The sequence below is a fragment of the Tursiops truncatus genome, chromosome 8 (assembly GCF_011762595.2).
Source record: "Tursiops truncatus isolate mTurTru1 chromosome 8, mTurTru1.mat.Y, whole genome shotgun sequence".
NCBI classification, from domain to species: domain Eukaryota; kingdom Metazoa; phylum Chordata; class Mammalia; order Artiodactyla; family Delphinidae; genus Tursiops; species Tursiops truncatus.
The window spans coordinates 99,277,644-99,297,635 of NC_047041.1; the positions used below are offsets into that span (position 1 = coordinate 99,277,644).

General features: G+C 51.1%; 2 protein-coding genes across 2 annotated transcripts in view; both read right to left on the reverse strand.

Annotated features, from left to right (window-relative positions):
* AHNAK (AHNAK nucleoprotein) overlaps positions 1–8,986 on the reverse strand; it is a 93,870-nt gene extending 84,884 nt beyond the window's left edge. Inside the window, exon 1 of the mRNA XM_073809069.1 lies at positions 7,749–8,986. The gene's annotated coding sequence lies outside the window, so the exon portion shown is untranslated. The remainder of the gene's footprint in view (positions 1–7,748) is intronic.
* Positions 8,987–9,141: 155 nt separating this feature from the next.
* On the reverse strand, positions 9,142–19,262 carry EEF1G (eukaryotic translation elongation factor 1 gamma). Its single transcript, XM_033860834.2, has 10 exons — positions 19,115–19,262; positions 17,854–18,012; positions 17,104–17,167; positions 16,805–16,947; positions 16,152–16,295; positions 14,363–14,492; positions 13,770–13,974; positions 9,837–10,009; positions 9,619–9,743; positions 9,142–9,379 (listed from the first exon to the last, which is right to left on the reverse strand). The coding sequence occupies exons 1-10, from the start codon at positions 19,124–19,126 to the stop codon at positions 9,221–9,223; spliced, it is 1,314 nt and encodes a 437-aa protein (XP_033716725.1). The 5' UTR covers positions 19,127–19,262; the 3' UTR covers positions 9,142–9,220.
* Between the last annotated feature and the right edge of the window lie 730 nt (positions 19,263–19,992).

Here is a 19,992-nt window from a genome sequence, read left to right on the forward strand (position 1 = left end):
ACCCAGCAGCCAACTCTGCTGCCAGCCCTGGGGGCTGTGTCCCAGGTCCAGTTACCAGCACAGGGTACAGGCATGGGGGAGGGAAGAGATAGCCAAAGGAGCCACAGACAGGCAGACACTCAGATAATGAACACAGAAAGGTGGAGACACATGTGTAGACATTCAGACAAGCATAGACATGCAGAGACACATAGTCAAAGCGCAGACTTGGGCACCAGCATTCTCTCATTCTCTCTCTCTCTCTCTCTCTCTCTCTCTCTCTCTCTCTCTCTCTCTCACACACACACACACACACACACACACAGTGACTCAAACCCGCAGCAGAGTCGGTTCCACCACCCATATCACAAACACAAAATCAGAAACGCAGACTTTCTGAAGAATCACCTCCACCTCCATTGTGGTCTGCACCCCTTTCCCAGCACCTACTTTATTTAAAGAAAAAATCTAAACTTTTCAACTTTGGGATGCTTTAAAAAATAAAAATAGAGACCAAGAGCTAATTATTTCCTATACCAATGGCTTTTTAAAATTTATCTCATTTTAAATAACATTTACTCAGTTTTTAAATATGAACCAAGAATACAGACAAAGTGGCCTGTGATCCTACAAGTCAGATAATCCTTGTTGCTGTTTCTGAAACAAAATCAATACCTCCATAGGGTGAAGAATGTCAGTACAGAAAAGTAGAACAATGAAAAGTAGACATCTCGGGCTTCCCTGGTGGCGCAGTGGTTGAGAGTCCGCCTGCCGATGCAGGGGAAACGGGTTCGTGCCCCGGTCCGGGAAGATCCCACATGCCGCGGAGCGGCTGGGCCCGTGAGCCATGGCCGCTGAGCCTGCGCGTCCGGAGCCTGTGCTCCGCAACGGGAGAGGCCACAACAGTGAGAGGCCTGCGTACCGCAAAAAAAAAAAAAAAAAAAAAAAAGTAGACATCTCCCCCCCCACCCAGTCCCTCTCCCCAGAAGTAATCACTGTTAACAGTTTACCGAAGGATTTTAACTTTACAAAATGAATCATTTGGCTCCTTGAAAGTACAAGGGTTTCCAGTGCATATTAAGACGGGAGCTGATTTGCAGGTAGGTTTTTCAGAAAGATAGCTCTGGAAAGATGGCCATGGGATTTTGGAGGGAGGTGGCTGGAGCAGGAAAGGAAGAGTGGGGAACGGTGTGGATATTGTCCCCTCACCTCAGCTTGGGCGCCATCAGCCCCCCAGGAGTGAAAGAGCAGAGGCTAGTGTCCTGGGCTCAGAGCCAACTTATCTGCTCCATTGTTTGTCCCGGCCACCCTCTTGGTCAACAGAGAAAAAGGCGGAGAGGATGGTCGGGGAGCAGCCGCAGAGCAGGGATTACTGTCCAGGTACTTCATTCAGCGGTAGGAGGGTCAGGATACCTGCTGGGAGGTGGTCCTGGGGACTGGCTCCTGCCGCATTCTAGGCTAGGAGGGTAGATAAGCGGTAACCTAGACCCTGCCCTCTAAAAAGCCATGATCGTGCCTGCCAGACCAAAGCTGGGGTTTCCTAGGTCAGCCTCCTCAGCCCAGGCGAAGGGAGTATCTTCAACAGGTGGCAATGGTGCAACTGGAGACACACACTTTTAGAAATTTCTGCCGACCCTGTTCCTTCCGCCCACTGCTGTAGCCCCCAGCTTTCCCTCCCCGAAGCTACCTCAGTGGGGATTGTGCCCGACACTGCTGCAGGCACTTGACGTGTCAGCTCGTTTAATCCTCACATGCAGGAAGGAAAGGGTCTCAGAGAGGGGCAGTGATTTACCTAAAATCACACAACCCTCAGAAACAGGAGTCAAAGCTCCCGCCAGCATCTAAGCTCCACGAGGGCAGGAATTCTTTGTTCTCAGCTGTATACGCCACGCCTAGAGCAGTAGTTGGCACCAAGCAATCACTCCAGAACACTTGGTTAAATGTGTGAATGAGTGGATGAACTACAGGTATAAATGGCCCCAAAGCCCTTGTTCTTTATACAACAGCATCCTGTACCCCATGATTCCCATGAGGGGAAGTCAGCTTCCCCTTGCTCTCAGCCTCAGGGAGCACTTCCCCCACGTGTAGGTCTTTCATGCAGCTGCACAAACATTCACTGTGTCCAGCACTGGGTCAGGGGCCGCTGGGGGTGGTGGTGCTGGTGGTGCTTGTGCAGGTAATGGAGTACTTGGCAAGATGGAATCCCTGCCCTCAAGGCGCTCAGTCCAGAAGGATCTATCCTCTGATGCCACCTTACCTTGTACTCTGAGTCCTATGCTTTGGAAAAACTGGACATTATCTTTTCTTACATATCTTTTACACCCCTACCTTACTTCCCCCCACACAGACACACTATTTTTTAGTTATGAGTCCCCTCAGTTGGCTCCAACATCGCAAAGAAAACCTTTGCTTCAGACTTTCCTGTCAAAATAAGGGCTACCCAGGGATCTGAGAGGACGTGAGCCCTCCCCTGCCACTACATCATCCTTCAGAAGCATCCCACACCAGTCCTCCAGACTCACTGGAAAAGCTAGGTAAGCTCTAGGACTCCTCATCACTGGGATACCCTAGCTTCCCCAGAAGTGTCACGCCCTCCCTGGGGGTTCCCTGATATGTATGTAGTATGTGTGTGATGAACCCTGGGCTCCTTTGTTGCCAGGCAACGTGCCTCTGTTTTGTTCTTATTATGCCTGTTTCCATAGCAACCACAAAGGGGAGCTCCGTGGGCAGGCCCCATGCCAGGGGATTCCCCTTCCCCTCCCTTCTCTCCACAGTCCCCTTCTCTGAAATCAGTGAGTTACGAGGAAGAAAAGAAGCCAACTGCTCAAAGAGTCATCATGGCTTTTAAATTCTGATCCCAGAAAGGAAGCGAAGTGTGCAGTCTGCTTGCAGTCTCTTTGAAAGCAGACTTTTTCCCCAGATGAGGGCCCTTTGGCATGTCAGCCTTAGAAGCACAGAAATTACTGTTACCCCTTCTTCGAGCCATCTGGGATCTCCCAGACCCCACCTCTACCCCATACCCACACCAGCCCAGAGGTGAGCATCCCTGCCAAGCACCAGGTCCTTCTCCATTCACTGTCATTGATTCTAATCTATCATCTTCCCTAGTGGAACAGCAAAATTATTGGGCGATTCTGGGACCCAAACATTATTTTCTAAGCAATTCTCAAACCCCAAACTCCTAACCCAAACCCAAAACAGGAAGCCAAGTCAAACCATCCTTCTCCAGCTCAATTCAAATCCCAGCCTGTGTTAAACCTCAGGCTTCAAATAAGGAGTTCCTGAATTACGCAGATCAGACAGCTAGGATACCGGAAACCCTCCCATTACACTCAGTCCTAACTGAAATCTTCAGGCCCAAGCAGAACCCAAGTGAAAGCTGATTAGAGAACGAGAGATGAGACACAGGGCCCTGAGTAGAGACTCTGGGATGTAAGAAGGCAAAGAAAGGCTGTCTAGGCAAGAGACGGGGAACAGATGTGAGCAGGGAGAGTGGGGCAGGCGGCCACATCAAGACAGCTGGGTCCCCAGCGGCAGAGAGAGATGGCCGAGAGGCACCTGAGCTGTGGGTGCCGGGATGCTGGGGGAGCAGAAAGATAATGGGAAATGGAGACCCAAGATTAAGGAAAAGAAGTGGCAAAACAGGACTGAATGAGGCTGTACAGGGAGGGAGGGAGAGAGAGAAAAAAAGAGCCCAGAGCTGAGCCAGGGACTGGGCGGATGGACTTGTAAACAGGAGCCGAGGGAGGGAGCTGGAATGGACAGAGCAGCCAACGCCCCAGGCAGCTCCCCTCCGCAGCAGGGAGCGGGCAGCAGGGAGCGGGCAGCAGGGAGGGAGGGGCTGGGAGAGGGGAACACCAGCCTCCTCTCTCCTTTTTTGGGATCTGCCTTTCTGCCGTCCTTTCCAAATTCCTCTGCTTTTCCCTCAGTTCCCCAGGGAAGGGAAGACCAGCCCAGGGTTTCTCTCCCTCCTGTGCCCATACTTCTCAAGTCTAGTTTAAGGAGAAGCAGGCTGAGCAGGGAAGGAAGGGCCTAGGCTGCCCAGGGCCTGAGTCACCACATAGTTGAGGTTCCTGTCACTCGAAGTCCCGCCTCTGCTACACCCTGTGCCCTCTGCCCGCCCCGGGACTTGGATTGCTGGGCCTGCCCCTGCCCCAGGACCTGCTCCACTTCCATAATCCTTTCCCGGGTCAGGGCTGCCTACTCGGGCTGCTGGCAGCCTTAGATACAACCCTCTCCTCGCTTCCAAAACTACTGTACTTTGTCCACAGCTTTTTTTTTTTTTAATTTTTTAAGTTGTATTTACTTTTTGGCTGCATTGGGTCTTCGTTGCTGCCCGCGGGCTTTCTATAGTTGCGGCGAGCGGGAGCTACTCTGGTGCGGTGTGTGGGCTTCTCTTGTTGTGGAACATGGGCTCTAGGAGCACAGGCTTCAGTAGTTGTGGCGCACGGGCTCAGTAGTTGTGGCTCATGGGCTCTAGAGCGCAGGTTCAGGAGCTGTGGCGCACGAGCTTAGTCGCTTGTGACATGTGGGATCTTCCCAGACCAGGGATCGAACCCGTGTCCCCTGCACTGGCAGGCAGATTCTTAACCACTGCGCCACCAGGGAAGCCCCTGTCCATAGCTTTTGAGGGACGCGTCCTCCTGCTCTTCTTAGGAGCAAAAGTGACTCGGTGAGCGGCTGCAAAAACTGTGGAAAGAGAAGCATGCACCCTTGATGAGTCACTTCCCCTCTCTGGGCTCTAGTTTTCTCTTGGGTAAAAGAAAGGGACTACTTGCTGTGGTCTCCCCGAGGTACATTCTGTAAGACTGAGTCAAAGAGATGGAAAGTTGCTATTGAAGACAGCGGGATAAAAGGGGCGTGTTTGCTAACCCCTGTCCTAACAGTAGGAGTGGATGGGGTACGGGCACAGGAACCGCCACTACAGGACAGCCAACACTCTAGGCAACTCGGTGACTCAGGTCCTGAATACAGGCCAATGGGCAGGAAAGCACCCCGTGGCTCTCCTGTGAATCAGGGGAAATGCAGATCTCCCTGGAGAATGACTGCCCAGGGTCCCGCTATAACCAACTCTCCCTTACACCTAGAAAGCTTCCGATCCCAGTGTGGGCCCCACGTCTTTCGATGAGCACCCTAACCTCCCTGGTCTAGCTTCCACTCCTCCTGCCTGGCCTTGGCAACCCCTCTGCCCTCAACTCCGTAGCCCTCCCTACCCTCCAATGGCTCCCCTGCCCTGCCGTGTCCCCTCGTTTACCCCTTGGCTCTGCCCATCCTCACTATCCACCCCCATCCAGGCAGAGCCAGCCAAACGATTGCAAAAGGGCTGAGCCAGCGGGAGAGGCCCTCACATGACAGCTGTTCCTGCTGCGGAGGGGAGGGGGCAGCTGGAAGTAGAGGGAGGCACATTCCATGGGAGATCTGATCAGAAATAGCCCCAAACCCTTAATGACCATCCAGCTCCCGCTCAGCGCAAGGCCTGCCCATCGTGTAAAACAAAGTAAGGTCAACAGGCTCCCCTTGGAATCCTGAGGAAATCAGCAAAACAAAAGGGGGCGGCCACAGGAGGGGAGAGGGCTACAAGAATGAAAAAAATCCAGGAACACGTAGAGATCCAGGGTCACCAAGGATACCTTTGCCACTGAACCAGCCCCACCTGCCCAAGGCATTCTCTCTCTTACAAGAGATTCAAATGAATACAGAGCTACTCCCCAGCAACCGCCATTACCCCCACTCCACCCACCCCTTGCGTGCTGAGGCACTGGGACACCCCAGTCATTCCACTGGAGTAAAACAACAGCCTTCTCTGGGAGCCATGCCAGCCTGATTAGAGCAAACAGACAAGAGCAGGTGGCACAGTTTCTCTTAACCTTTCTGGAGCACCAATATTTTAGCTCCATAGCATTAGGGGAAGAATAAATAAGGTGGGTGCCCCAGAATTACATTCAAACATACAGAGAGGGGACTTCCCTGCTGGTACAGTGGTTAAGAATCCGCCTGCCAATGCAGGGGACACGGGTTCCAGCCCTGGTCCGGGAAGATCCCACATGCCGCGGAGCAACGAAGCCCGTGCGCCACAACTACTGAGCCCATTCGCCACAGCTACTGAAGCCCACGCACCTAGAGCCCGTGCTTCGCAACAAGAGAAGCCACTGCAATGAGAGGCACGCGCACCGCAACAAAGAGTAGCCCCCCTTGCCGCAACTAGAGTAAGCCTGCGCACAGCAGCGAAGACCCAATGCAGCCAAAAATAAATAAATTTATTTTAAAAACCTAAAAACCAAAAAACATAGAGGACCAAAGCAAGTTGGGGAAGTTACAGTGTCCTGCAGGTACCACTGATGGGGTGAGCCGGGTAAGCCACAGTCACCCAGGAACACCCACCTGATGTGTGGAGGGAAAGTTCGGGTTCTGAGGACATGCCATGAAAGGTTGCCATGAAAATCACGGTACTAATTTCAGAAATGACTGGGTGGAGTCTTCAAAGCGCTTCACTCCTCTCCCTTCAACATTCTAGACCCTTCCCCCACCCTTCAAAAGGGGAAGTGGCACATTTGGGGCATGTGGGCAGCTGGTGGGATGGATGGGACTGACCCAGTGTGAGCAGCAGATGTCCAGCTCCAACCAGGACGTGAAGAAAAGACAACCTAGGTGTTTCTTGGAAGAACTTTAAAGGCTTTTGACTTTTTAATAAGTGACTTAAGCAGAAACGCCAACAAAGCTAAAATAAACAGCCGCTTATAACCAGTTTATAACTGGTTTATCTACGAGCTAAACCAAGTCTCAGCCTCCCATTCACACTCCAGCCACTGTAGATTGTATCTGCAGTCAAACGCACGTCTGAGCCCCGGCCCCCTCTCCAGTTTCTCACCCTCCCTTTCCGGAGGCTCTGAGATTTTGCTCCGTAAGTGGGTGAAATAGCCTCCTCCTCCCCCCATCCTATCCCATTTCTCCAAGATCCTGCCCTGTCCTCAGCTCTCCACCCACTCGCAGCAGCCCCTTCCCTTTCCGCCCCGCGACCCCAGCCCCTGCCGGCCCGAGCAGCACCGTGGGCGCGGGGACGCCAGCTGCACGGTGAGCCTCCCCGGCACGTCTGGAAAACGACCCCACCACGGGAGACGTCCCCACGGCGCAGGCTCACTGGCTGTGGCTAGCGAGCCGGGCGGGGCCGAGAGCGCCCCCACCCCGCCCTGGGAGGAGCGGGGGGCGGGGCTCTAGCGCAGCACGGAGGGCGGGGCGGGCACCCGGTGGGATGCTGGAGAGATCCCGAGTCCTCAGGCGGTGCGGTGGTGACTCAGGGCTCCCCGGGGCAGGGCGGGGACCGACCTAACTACAGCTGTACTCCCCCTTTCCCCGCCCCACATCTGCCCTAGAATCTCCTGATATTAATCTCTTTCCTGCCCACCCCGGCAGGGTAGAGGCCCCCCCACCCTTTGGAGGCCAACAGCAAACCTTCCTGAGGCCACACAACCCCCTCTCCTCTGGGCCTCCCACCCCACCTCCTGCTTGTGGGTCCTGGCCCTGCCCCAAGCGCAGGCCTGGCCTCAACCAACCTGGCCACACTCCTCGGCACCAACCGCCAGAGCTACAGGCACAAGAAGAAGGACGTGTGGATGAGTCACTCTTCCTGCAGTCTGAGGGAGGCTAGGAGGCGGTCCAGCCCCCCCCCCACAGGCCAGAACCGCCCCCCATGCACGTGGGCTGCCAGGCCCGCCGCTGCCCAAGCCGCCCCCTTTTCCCCAGGCCTCTCGGGCCTAACCCTGCAAACCTACTTGCACAGCTCAATCTCTCCTGCCTCCATCTTCAGGTCCTGGGAAGATTAAGGATACCAGGAAGGTCGTGAAAATTACACAAGCCAAGGAGCAGAGGGTGTGGAGGGAAATGGAACCCGGAAGGGGAGTCTGACTGGTTCTGTGAGGCGCAGGCAACCAGCTCAGGGCACACCCTGGCCAGCACCTAGCACTTCTAGCTCCTATCCTCCAGGAGCCCAGAATGCTCAGAAGCAAGACAGGTGGCAAGTCTGGAACCAACTCACAACTACCAAGGTGCAAATTCTGAGCAAGAATCAACCCATCCTCACCCAACTGGATTCCAAACCACCACTCTCCCCTGCCCATTTGTTCACAGAACCCCAACTGCAGTTAAGGTACCAGCGAGATTACAGCCCTACTCCCTCAAAAGCTAGCAGCCCCCACCTGTACCGGGAAAGATTACCTTCTTCCCCTCCCAAGCCAAGACCCCCTGCCCTTGCTTTGTGCTTGGACTTAAGGGATGGGAAAAAATAACCACTCAGAAAACCACAACCTGGAGACCAAAGCCTCAAAATGTGAATCAAACCAGGTTTCCGACTTCACCTGAGCTGTTAAATTTACAGAGAGATCCTTAATGCTCTTCAGAAGACACAGAAAAGACAATCAGAGTAGGGGCAAGTTATCCCTGAAAAGGGTATAACAAAAAATTAAGCTCAAAGGAGAAAAAATAGCAACCACTGGTCTGAGCAGGGTTGTTAAAAGACGTTTATGACTGCTCTACGTTGCAGGAAGCGCTAGGGCGTTTTTAGGGTACAGGCTCCAGGGACACCCACTGGGTTCAAAATCCTGTCTCCACCACCTAAGATGTGTGATCACAGGCAAGTTGCTTAAATCTCTGAACCCCACTTCCTTGTTAGAAAGTAGGGATACCCCAGAGATGATCCGCAGCCAGGTTAGGGGCCACAGGCCAGTATCTGTTCCAAGGAGTCTCTTCTCGCTGTTTGTCTGAAGTGTTGAAACTATTGACTCTTGGGATACGGCTGCTGCCCCACCTCACAGGGCAGTTGCGGGAAGTAGTGGTAAGTCGCTCTGCATGCTGTGCTCTCACCCCATCGGCAGGTATTCTCCCCCTTCACGCGGGAAGGTCTCCAGTTAGGTAGTTGCAAAAGCCCCGTGTCACCACCTCCTAACTACATCCAGTCTCTCCCAGCTAGGCTAGAAGATGGTCATCACAGGAGAGGCAAGGCAATTAAAAAAAAAAAATCAAAACTGAGGAGAGGCCTCTCTTTCTGCTCTTCTGAACACTTCTCTCCTACACAGGGAGGTCCTGCAGGTATACACGACACCCTGCTTCAACATATCTACTCCCCTTTGAAGAAGCCATCACCCACAAAGGAGGCAGGGCAGGAGAGGGTTCGATGTTCAGTTTCCTTTAATGACCCCCATTCTCCCTGAAGGGCAGGTGCGGGCAGCTAGGTGATGGCAGGAGATGTTCACTTGAAGATCTTGCCCTGATTGAAGGCTTTGCCCACATGCTGGAAGGCCCCATCCCAGGAAAAGTATTCTCGAACCAGCGTCTGGGTCTCCTCGCTGCTGGGATCCAGTTTCCGCCATGTGTATGACTCATAGTCCACCTGCCAATCTGGACTCAGCTGGGGAGGAAAAGCCAGGTAGAAGCATGTGGTCAGGCTATTGGCCACTGCCCCGCACCTGCTATTTCCAGCTCAGACACCCGTCATCAGACCCCAGGACTCCTGCGAACATGACAGCTCCTTCGTGGACACATTCCTTGAACTCTCCGGAATGCCCAACGGCTCAGGAATACGAGTGCACTTCCCAAACCCTCGCCCCGCCCTAAAGAGACAAGACCCCTCCCCTGCACCTTCCTCACCGGAAAGGCAAGCTCCTGGCCTCGGAAGACCCAGACTCCGGAAATGGAGCTGCTATTGTTGGTTCCAAACAGAATGACACTGGCAAAGGCATTCTTCCTCAGTTTGTCCAATCGCTGGAACATTCCTGAAGGGCAAGGAAGAACATTCAGCCTTTGAAATCATGTCACCCACTACCTTGTCTCCTCCCTTCCTCTTCCCAGAGCTACCCTCTGCTCACCAGTGATGAGGTTGCAGCTCATGAAGGTCTGGGTGAGCTCTTCAGGGAAGCGGTACTCGGAGTACCACAGGGACCAGCCATCTTTATCAAAGTGCTCCCAAAAGTACGGCAGCGCCACGGAGAGTGTGTCCTCGTTGGAGTACTTGCGCTTGAATTCATCCAACACAAAGGTACTGAATGAAGGAAAAAAAGCAAGGAGATCAAGGTGGAGAAGGTCCTACTGCGGCAACGTTGCCACGCTAAGAGAAACTAACGGCATTTCCACTCAAACATACTGCTTTAAAGGTAGGGTCACTGGATTGGCAGACGTGTATCACCTTCCAAGGGAGGAGAGCTGGGGGGTATGAAAGGCGCCCAGGGCATTCCCGTATCCCCCCACCCCCAGCCTAAATATGCTTGGCACGTGGAGGGTGGGGCCCAGGATCTGCCCGAAGAAAGACACGGTGAGCTGCTGCCCCCTGGTGGAGACTCACAGCGAGGACTCCTTTTTTTTTTTTTTTTCCCTGGCCGGCCCCTCCCCGGGCTCTTATCCAAGAGTCACCCTCAAGTTCCTGACTCACCCAAGTCGCTGCCCCCACCCCTCCCCATCACACAGGCCTCTTCAGGTTACACACACTATAATATGATGGCAATGTAAGTGAATGTTTGCAAAGGGCCTCCACCCCAAATCCTACACCCGTGTCCTTTAGTTACTCTGCTCAGAAACAAGTTCAGGTGACCTTTGAAGCAATCTGGCACACCGAGCCAAGGATGCCAGCTTCAGAAGAGGAGAGGTGCCTCCCCCCATGGTAGGGCTTCTGGTTTTTTTTTCTTTCCTTCCAATTATAAAAACACATACTGACTGAAGAAAATCACTCACTATGCCAGCAAACAAGATAACTAATATTTTAATGTACTTCCCACTAGCAATTTTCCAAAGATGGTGCATGTAATTCTGTGCCTTACACAATTTGCTTACTTAATACTGCCTGGCTATCAAGAATGTTTTGCAGATGTTTTAATGGCTAAATAATCTTCTGCATGAATGTGCCATAAATCTATTAAACCCCCTTATACTGAATGTTTAATTGGTTCAATTATTCATTAGTATATAATTAATGTCAACAAACCCTAGAGTCAGAGAATGTTACCATCCCTCCCTTTACCAATAAGGTTAAGTGGTGTGACTTGCTCACTGCTGCAATGTAGCAAAGCAGAGAATCTGTCCTTTAACCTGAGGTCCCAGGTTCCTTCCCAAATGCACATCAGAGACCTCATCTGAGGTGCTTTACTTCCTCAACCACCCAAAAAGTAGGGCTGGGGGGGACTTCCCTGGTGGTCCAGTGGTTAAGACCTCACCTTCCAATGCAGGGGGTGTGGGTTCGATCCCTGGTTGGGGAGCTAAGATCCCACATACCTCAGGGCCAAAAAACCAAAACATAAAACAGAAGCAATATTGTAACAAATTCAGTAAAAAAAAAAAAAAAAAAAAAAAATTAGGGCTGGGGAGTTTTTCTTTACTCTCTCCTGAGCTGTTTGAACTTTATTATTTATGACCATGTGTCCATTTTTCTCCCCAAACTGACCACAGTTGGAAGACTGGGATTGATATATGTATAAAATGGATAACTAATAAGAACCTGCTGTATAAAAAAATAAATAAAATTTTTAAAAACCAAACAAATGACCACAGGGTTAGGGTAGCTGGAAGGTCTTAAAAGGACTAAAATTAACTCTGGACAAATGAGTCTTGTCTTTGAAGACATCACTTTTGAGTCATTAAGAATCCTGGGGAAAATCATCTTGGCAGCCCAGGAGTACACCATGGTAATGTAACGAATAAGTACTAATAAGCACTCCCAAATGATACGAAAGAAAACAAAAAAAGTGCTGGGGCTTCCCTGGTGGCGCAGTGGTTAAAAATCCGCCTGCCAGTGAACTTTTGTAGTGTTGGAAATGTTTTAAAATTTAATTTTTGTGGTTACACAGATCTATAAATTTAGTTAAAGACACTGAACTATATACTTATAATGACGGAATTTTATTTTATTTATTTTCCTTTGCGGTACGCGGGCCTCTGTTGTGGCCTCTCCTGTTGCGGAGCACAGGCTCTGGACGCACAGTCTCAGCGGCCATGGCGCATGGGCCCAGCTGCTCCGCGGCATGTGGGATCCTCCCGGCCGGGGCACGAACTCGTGTCCCCTGCATCGGCAGGCGGACTCTCAACCACTGCGCCACCAGGGAAGCCTTAACGACTGAATTTTATATGGAAAATTATACTTCGTAATGGAAATTATACTTCATAATGGAAATTATACTTCAATAAAACTGTTAAAAAAAAAAAGAATCCACCTGCCAATGCAGGGGTCATGGGTTCAAGCCCTGGTCCAGGAAGATACCACATGCCGCGGAGCAACTAAGCCCGTGAGTCACAACTACTGAGCCTGCGTGCCACAACTACTGAAACCCACGCGCCTAGAGCCTGTGCTCTGCAACAAGAGAAGCCACCACAATGAGAAGCCCGCGCACTGCAACAAGAGTAGCCCCCGCTTGCTGCAACTAGAGAAAGCCCGTGAGCAGCAACGAAGACCCAACGCGGCCAAAAAATTTAAAAAATTATTTTTTTAAAAAATGCTAAGTTTATTAAAGATTTTAAGTTTACTGCCTGATTTATTTTCTGCCCAGTGTACAGACCCAATATACGTGAGTATCTCTAGCTATTAGCAGTACATATGTTACAAGGGTGTACATAATTTGGGTTGGTTATCATAGCTTACTTACAGATACCAAAAATCCTGCTCACTCCTGACCTGCCCCTGTGCTAGATTCAGAAAGGAATATATCCTTAAAAAGCAGCTGCGTTAGGAGCCGCCTTGTATGAAGTGCCTGGGAGTAAGAGCTCTCAGCTACACCCCAAGTTGCTCCCCAAATGGGGAAGCAGCGGTTCCTAATGGTAACCATCCAGTACTAGGTCGCTTACAACTCCACATACTTCTTCTTATGCCTACCACCAGTGCGTGCTCCTTCATCGCAAATACAAACCACTACATAATGGGGAGGTCAAACACTGTTGCACCCCAACAAACCAACTAGTGAAAGGATAGATGGCTTTAGGAAAGGCAGAATGGGCAAGAAAAACAGAAAAGCGAACTAAGTGACGTGACCATGGAAAAGACATTTCTCATATTGCTTGAAATTCTAATAAGATGACCCGGAGCAGTGACTGAAGAAAGATTTGATGGTAAACAACTGGGCAAGTACTGGCTGTCCCACTTTTTTCACACTAAAAATCCCCCCTTTACTGTATTCCTTCTTCCAGGAACCCCTATGGTGACTGAGAAGAGGACACAGACGACCACCCCATATACGTCCTTCTCCTTGTGGGGTTTAACTCCCCCACGCTGGGAAACAATAAACCAGACAGACACTACGTAGCCATGGTCATCATCCTTTCTCTTAAAGTGAGCAATTTTTATATAGGCTGATGCATCAGAACAGCAAAAAGACAATCAGAGGACACTGACATGGTGCCCGCTGCCTCAGCAAAGCCAGCAGAGCAGGGCAGATGGACGCTCTCTGCATTTTCTTCCTTCCTGCGCCCCTCAGTGTATTAGTTCCGAGCGTTCTCAATCTCAAATCCTAACGTGCGCACGCAAGACCAATCAATTCACCTCCACACCGGATTCTGGGCCCTGGGCCCATGTGCTTTCTTTGCTAGAAAGGGAGTTCTGATATCCTCAAATACCAGATGCATTAGGAACTTGTTTGCTACTTTCAAAAGTCACCCAACTCTTGACGGTAAAGTCTGGAAGCTGCTTTATTTGCAACTAAAATACATCTTTCAATTTTGTACGGACAACCTAAAATCCTAGGCCCTAGCAGTATGAGGGGGATGCACAGAGGTGAGCACAGGCCCTCCTGGGCCCCATGCCCCCTACCCTCCACCATCCATACCTCTTGGGCAGGTGAGCAAAGGGATCCTTGGCCTTCGGCTCAGCAGCCAGCGCCTGCTCACATTCATCCAGCTCCTCCTCGGGAGCAGGGGCAGCTGCCTTCTTCTCCTCTTTCCGCTCGGCCTGGGGCTTCTGCTTCTCTTCTCGAGAAGCTTTCTCTTTCCGTGGGGTGTCCTTTTTAGGCTGGCTCTCTGCAAACTTTTTAGCTGGTGCAAACGGAAGGAGAAAAGTCAACGTCTGGTCTCTTTCCACAACCCTCCCAAGCCAGGCACAAGCAAAGTAATGGAGGAAAAGCTGCTGGGCGGGAGCTAAGGGATCTGACGCTACACCGCCGCCACCTCACAGTACATCCTGAGCAAGAATGCAACCCTCAGCAACACATACACATGCATCATGATTCTACACATTAACACAAATGAGCGGGAGCATGTGTGTGCAGAGGACAACTATCACAAAATACTAGCTGCTACGTGCGATGCCCTATGTTCTGTGGGTCCACAAAACCCAAAAGCTAGACAGGAAGTCAATGGGTTAAGACTGAGCAAACCAGTCCCCTGACCCTGCCGGCACGCTCCCCTACCTCCTCAGACTTACCATCAAATTGAGCCATTTTCTCACAGAGTTTCACCTCCCCCAAGACCGCCCGGAACTGGGGCTGGTTAATGCAGGTGAGGAACCAGCGGTTTGTATTAGGGAAGGCCTGGCGGAAAGAAGGCTCCAGAACCTGCCAGGATGCAAGAGTGGACATAAACTCAGCGGAGGGAAAAATCCTGACGAGTTTCCAGTCAGAGCCCCTTGTTTCTTTCCACACCAAAGCTCCAGCTTCCTTTCAGCCCCCAGAACACCAGCTTTCCCTGGAGGGCTACTGCCCACTTACTTTACTAATCTCTCTCCTGCAGTCCAATCCAACTTAATGGATGCTTCGTCCCACCCCCTATTCACTGCGAATCTACCCGGTAGGAATATTTATATTGTGCCTTACTCCTTTTACAAAGCCATTTCACGTGTCAATAGAACTTAAAAGGCTGGGGACCAACAGAGAACTACGAACTATTCACTTTGCCAAGCAAATAATGAAAACTCTCTATGTGAACTATGTGATATGTGAGAGATATATACATGCATCATCAAACTTCAGAAAGTAAACAGTCAACAGCAAAAAAGTTTATTTCAGAATAACAGGGTGCTTAAACTTAGCTTCATGAAAAATTCATCTACCATTTTTTCGGTTTGCCAAGATCAGAGGGAAAATAATCCTGTCAAGGATACATCGCAGTCAGCTCCGTAGTGCTGATTCTGCAGTACTTGGGTTCAAATCCTACTCCACAACTTCCAGGCTACATTTCTTTCACCCACACAACAAGCAAAGACTCACTAAGGTTGTCCTTGTTATGCCCTGGCACAGGCTCTGACACGTAGTAGGTGCTTTTTTCTTTGCTGTTATCACATTACTATTCTGGTCCAGCAACAGTCCCAGAGCTGCTGTTTAGGAACCAGCAATGTGCCATCTTTAACCCAATAACCTCAACAGTGATTATTCCTACCTTGGTTTTATGGCTTCCACAGGGGGGAAAAGAGGACTAAATGAATCCACACACACCCTCCCCCCAACAACCAGTAAGTACTGAAGCCACGAACTGATCCTAGTTCTGCCTCCAAAGATCTTGATGCTGAAGCTATCACCTCTACCTCTGTCTTCACAACTAAGCACAACCGGGCAACCTGAGAAACACGGGAACAAACTAAACGTACTAGCTGCCAAACAGAAATTAAGGGCAACAGAACAGGATCAAACTTCTCAGGAGGGAAAGCAGTCGTGGTGTGAGAAGACAGGGTAGAGGGTCTGTGGAAAAAGAGAACCAGGCACTTTCTTGACATAAGAGAAGCCATTTTTGGCCTAAGCCATTTTGTGATCTGAACCTACCTGTACTACTTGTCCTTGAACAGGTCTTTGTAATTAATGATCTTAAGGGAACAAAAGAATGCAGAAACTGGGAATTCCCTGGTGGTCGGGTGGTTAGGACTCCGCACTTCCACTGCAGGGGGCACAAGTTCGATCCCTAGTCGGGGAACTAAGATCCTGCATGCTGCATGACGTAGCAAAAAAAAAACAAACCAGGGCTTCCCTGGTGGCGCAGTGGTTGAGAGTCCGCCTGCCGATGCAGGGGACATGGGTTCGTGGCCCAGTCCAGGAAGATCCCACATGCCGCGGAGCGGCGCCCAGTTTTCCGTGAACAGTGGTACTCAACCCTGGAATTCCTAAAGACTGGCTGTTGCCTCAGACTCCCTCACATCAGCAGGATACAGATAACCTGGCAAGCCTGTCACTCTGTTTCTAATCCCCACCTACCCTCTGTCAACCCAGATTCTTTACAAACTTCACCTGTTTATAAAGCCACAACAGGGTGCAGACAAGTGTGATGTCAGCCAGCGTCACACGTTCGCCCACCAGAAAAGTCCTCGTCTTCAGGTGAGCATCCAGCAGCCCCAGGATTCGCCTCACCTCCTCCTTTGCATTCTCTGTGGCCTATTGATTTAAAATGATCAGACTCGGCAGTGGGTACCAACCCTCGTCCCTGCCCTTCTCCCCCAATAATAGAACTAAGGTAGCTATTCCACTGAGTCCTGGCTCCTTCCAAATGTATCGCAAATCAAGCTCTCAACGTTAAATTTCTTCATGGCGCAGTCTGGCTTCATTTCCCACTGCATTGATCGTAGGCATATATCTTTGAATTTTAGAAAGAACCTTAGAGGTCATCTGGTCTAACCACTCCCTTACCATTTGGTACAACCTTTCTAGAGCAGAGGCCTCTCCTCTGGCCACTCAGACCTCCCACCTCCACTGGGTCTGTCTGACAAAGAATCCATATACCATCAACAGCCCAGCGCTCCCAACTGAAAGCTCAAAGATTAGGTATTTATTATCCACATATTCTTGGCATCACCCTTCCTCAATCTTTTTTATTTCTTCCTCCCTGATACTGAGGAGCTGACGCCACCCCTGCTCTTGGTTTCTCCCCAAGTTCCAAGGCTCACCTGCTTGCTGTGGTGCATGATGCCCAAGGTGGGGAACACCCAGGTACTGGCTGGGGGAACTATGTCGCTATCAGCAAAGCTCACCCACTGCACCACCTGGGCTGCTGCTTCGGGAGTACTTCCCCGCAGCTCCTCGTTGCTCACTGCAGAGGCAGAACATAAAGGTCAGAGCTTTGGGGCTGTGTCAAAGCCAGTGCAGGTCCCTGAAAATTCCTCTCCTTGCCCGCTCCAGCTCCCCTCACCCTCTCCTGCACCCCATCACCTCCAGACCTTCCCATTCCCCAGCCACTGCAGATTACCATAGTAGGCAATGGCATTGCTCTCAAACACACAGAAGCCATCGTCACCCTCAAAGGCTGGAACCTGGGGACAAAGCAGTCATAAGTAAATACACAGCAGTTTCTCACTAGTCATGCCCAGGGACTCAATCGTTTTGAATAAAGTTTTTTATATAAGGCTGAGAACCCTTGCTGACCAAACTCTTGACACTATCTGAAACTCAAGAACCAAAACTGTATGAGTAACTTGCCATCCCCTACAATCTGAACTCACATAAGAGACCCCCAAATTTTAGATATTAGATATTTGTATATAATCTCAGTCAAATAAGCAAAAGGCAAGAAACCCGAGTCTGATATTTCTGTCTGTATTATCCCAAGTATTATAGTACTCCCCCACTGCACTTGATCTCTTCTACATGTAGCATGGCTATTTATCTATCTCTGTAAGCCTCTTGAGGCAAGAATTCTACTCATAGCAAACATTTGATCTATTTGCACTGAAATCAGTCAAAACTGATCCTCTCTCCCACAAATAAAAAGAAGCCTGTGAATTTCACAGGAAATGACTGAACAGCTCTGTACTATTTTTAACAACAAATAAAGCACAACTGTCTCAAAATAAAAGTTTTTAACTCTCTGAAGCATGAAAAAAAAAAAAAGTAACATGGAAAGCTCCCTTTTAAAGATGGAGGTCATCTTCAGAGTGATGGAATCTCAGTTCTCCTTGGGTTCTCAGGACCAAAGCCCCCTCTCCACTTCCCTACTCACCTTGCCAGCAGGAAATTTACGGAGAAACTCGGGGGTACGGTTGGTTTGGCCAAAATGGAAGTGGGGTGGTGCGGACAGCACGCGGACCTGAGCCCCGCTGTACTGAGCGGCAATGAGGGCCTTGAAGGCCCTCCAGTTTTCAGGATATGTGTACAGGGTCTGTGGGGAAAAGGCGGGGAATAAGCCATTAATGACTAGAAGGGTCCCAGTCCTAAGTGTTACCCAGGAACAACGTCCCCGAGTAATCCCAATCTGTTTCGACTCACTCTTTTACTCCCTTTGGTGAACCAAGTTAGTTCTTCAGTATCTGCAGTCTTGTGTAATCAGAGTCCTCCAAAATACGAGGACAGAACTACACACCAACTGCTAAATAAAGCTTGTTGACAGATGTGACCTTCCGTAAGGACGTCTCTGGAAGCGTTCTCTTCCCCTCAAATACACCTCTAAGAAATGCACAACTTCTAGCTCCCTCAGATTCCATCTGCCGACAAATACACACCCCTCCCTTCCCAGAGCCCTTGTTCATTCATTGATGGTCACTGAGCGCCTGCTTACTCTACTGAGCCGCTCACCCTTCAAAAGCATCACCCTTGTTTCCAAGACACACACACCAACCAAGACATTTCCAAGTCCCCCTCCGAACAGCCACAAAGAGACCGAATGGCATCTTCTCTTCCTAAGCCAACTCGGTCTCCCTAAAAAACCTTTCATTCCTTGTCACGCGTACCATCCCTCCGGTCCTGTCCCGCAGTGAGTTCCCAGGGGTTTCCTTCTCTCCTTCTATTAACGTGGCCAGCGGGGTCCAACTGGTCTGACTCCAGCGTCCGGAGACTCCTCTCGCTGCCAAACCTCCCCGCAGGACGACCCTTAACCGTGGCCCGCCGTACGTGCCCACAAAGACCCTCCTCTTCCCCTGTCCCTCCTGTTGCCCCACAAAACGGTCGCAAAAGTTCTGTCAACCTGCCCGGATCCCACGTCTCGAGAAGGCAACGAACCGAACTCCGTTCTCAGGTCCCAGACTGCCAGGATCTGGCATCCCTTTTCTCTTCTACCCCAGACCCTTCCACCTCTTTGGCCTCCCAGAGCCCCAGCCTCAGTTCCCCTCCGGGGCCTGGAAGCCCTACTCTCCAACAGTACGATCTCTAGACCCCGGATCAGTTCCCCACTCGGCTCCAGAAACCCTCTGACGCCGGCTGGACCCACTCCGGCAGAGGATGGCGTCGGATAGGGTGACCTGGATTGCCAGAGCCGGCAAACTTACCCCAGCCGCCATGGTGATTCCGCAGAGAAAGGGGGTGGGGCCCTCCGCGCTGCCGCAAAGTAAGCCGTCAGGGAGAGAACGGTGGGGGGGGTGGGGAGGGGAGAGCCGTGGAGAAACAGCAGCCGGAAAGCGAGGACGGCATAGAAGGCTTACGCACGACAGTTCGGTATCCCACGGCAGCTAAAAGGAAACAGGAGGTGGGGCCTGGGGCCTGCGCGGAAAAAGCTCGCGCCTGCGCGGTGAGGGGGGGGGCCCAATCCGAGTCCCGACATGGAGGTAGAAGGCGCGGAGGGTGGGGAGACTGTGAGAACTAGCTGGAAAGCCGGCCCTCTGCAGCTACGTGGCAGAGCTGCCAGCCCGGCATCGCGCCGGGCCCCAGAGGCGTTTCCCTCCGGGTCGCGGGGCCCGCGGTGATTTGTTGGAGGTCCTGCCAGACCCCCGAACATCGTGGTTGTGTGACACTCATAGGAGCGGAAGCAACTGCGTGGAGGTGGCGAGGTGCCACGTTCCTTTTGTTCCGGCTCTTTCTAGAGGAGAGCTTGTACATCTAACCCGAGCCGAAGTCCGAAGCCCTCTGTAAAAGAGGTTTTTTGCCATTAAACGACCTTGCAGCTCAAGGATGCTGTTACTGCTTAGAAGAGGAGCTAGTCCTCGGGCCTGCAACAAGGGAGGGGCTGAGGGAGAACCCAGCCACGTCCTGTCACCCGGGAAAGGCTGACAATTCAATGGATGGGTCGCCCTTTACCCATGCTCAGATCTGAACCCAATTTAAGAACAGGATGAATTCTATTAAGTGAGAGAATGAAGAACCCTGAATCCAAATTTCAAGCCCTGTCCCCATTCACAACTCTGGGCAGTAAGGTAAATGTGGAAGCAAA

What these genes read in the sequence shown, in the direction of transcription:
- EEF1G (XM_033860834.2), bottom strand. An exon ending in GTAAATTTCCTGCTGGCAAG is followed by an intron (nt 17,168 to 17,853) that starts GTGAGTAGGGAA and finishes CTTTGTCCCCAG; the next exon opens with GTTCCAGCCTTTGAGGGTGA. An exon ending in CAATGCCATTGCCTACTATG is followed by an intron (nt 16,948 to 17,103) that starts GTAATCTGCAGT and finishes CTGCCTCTGCAG; the next exon opens with TGAGCAACGAGGAGCTGCGG.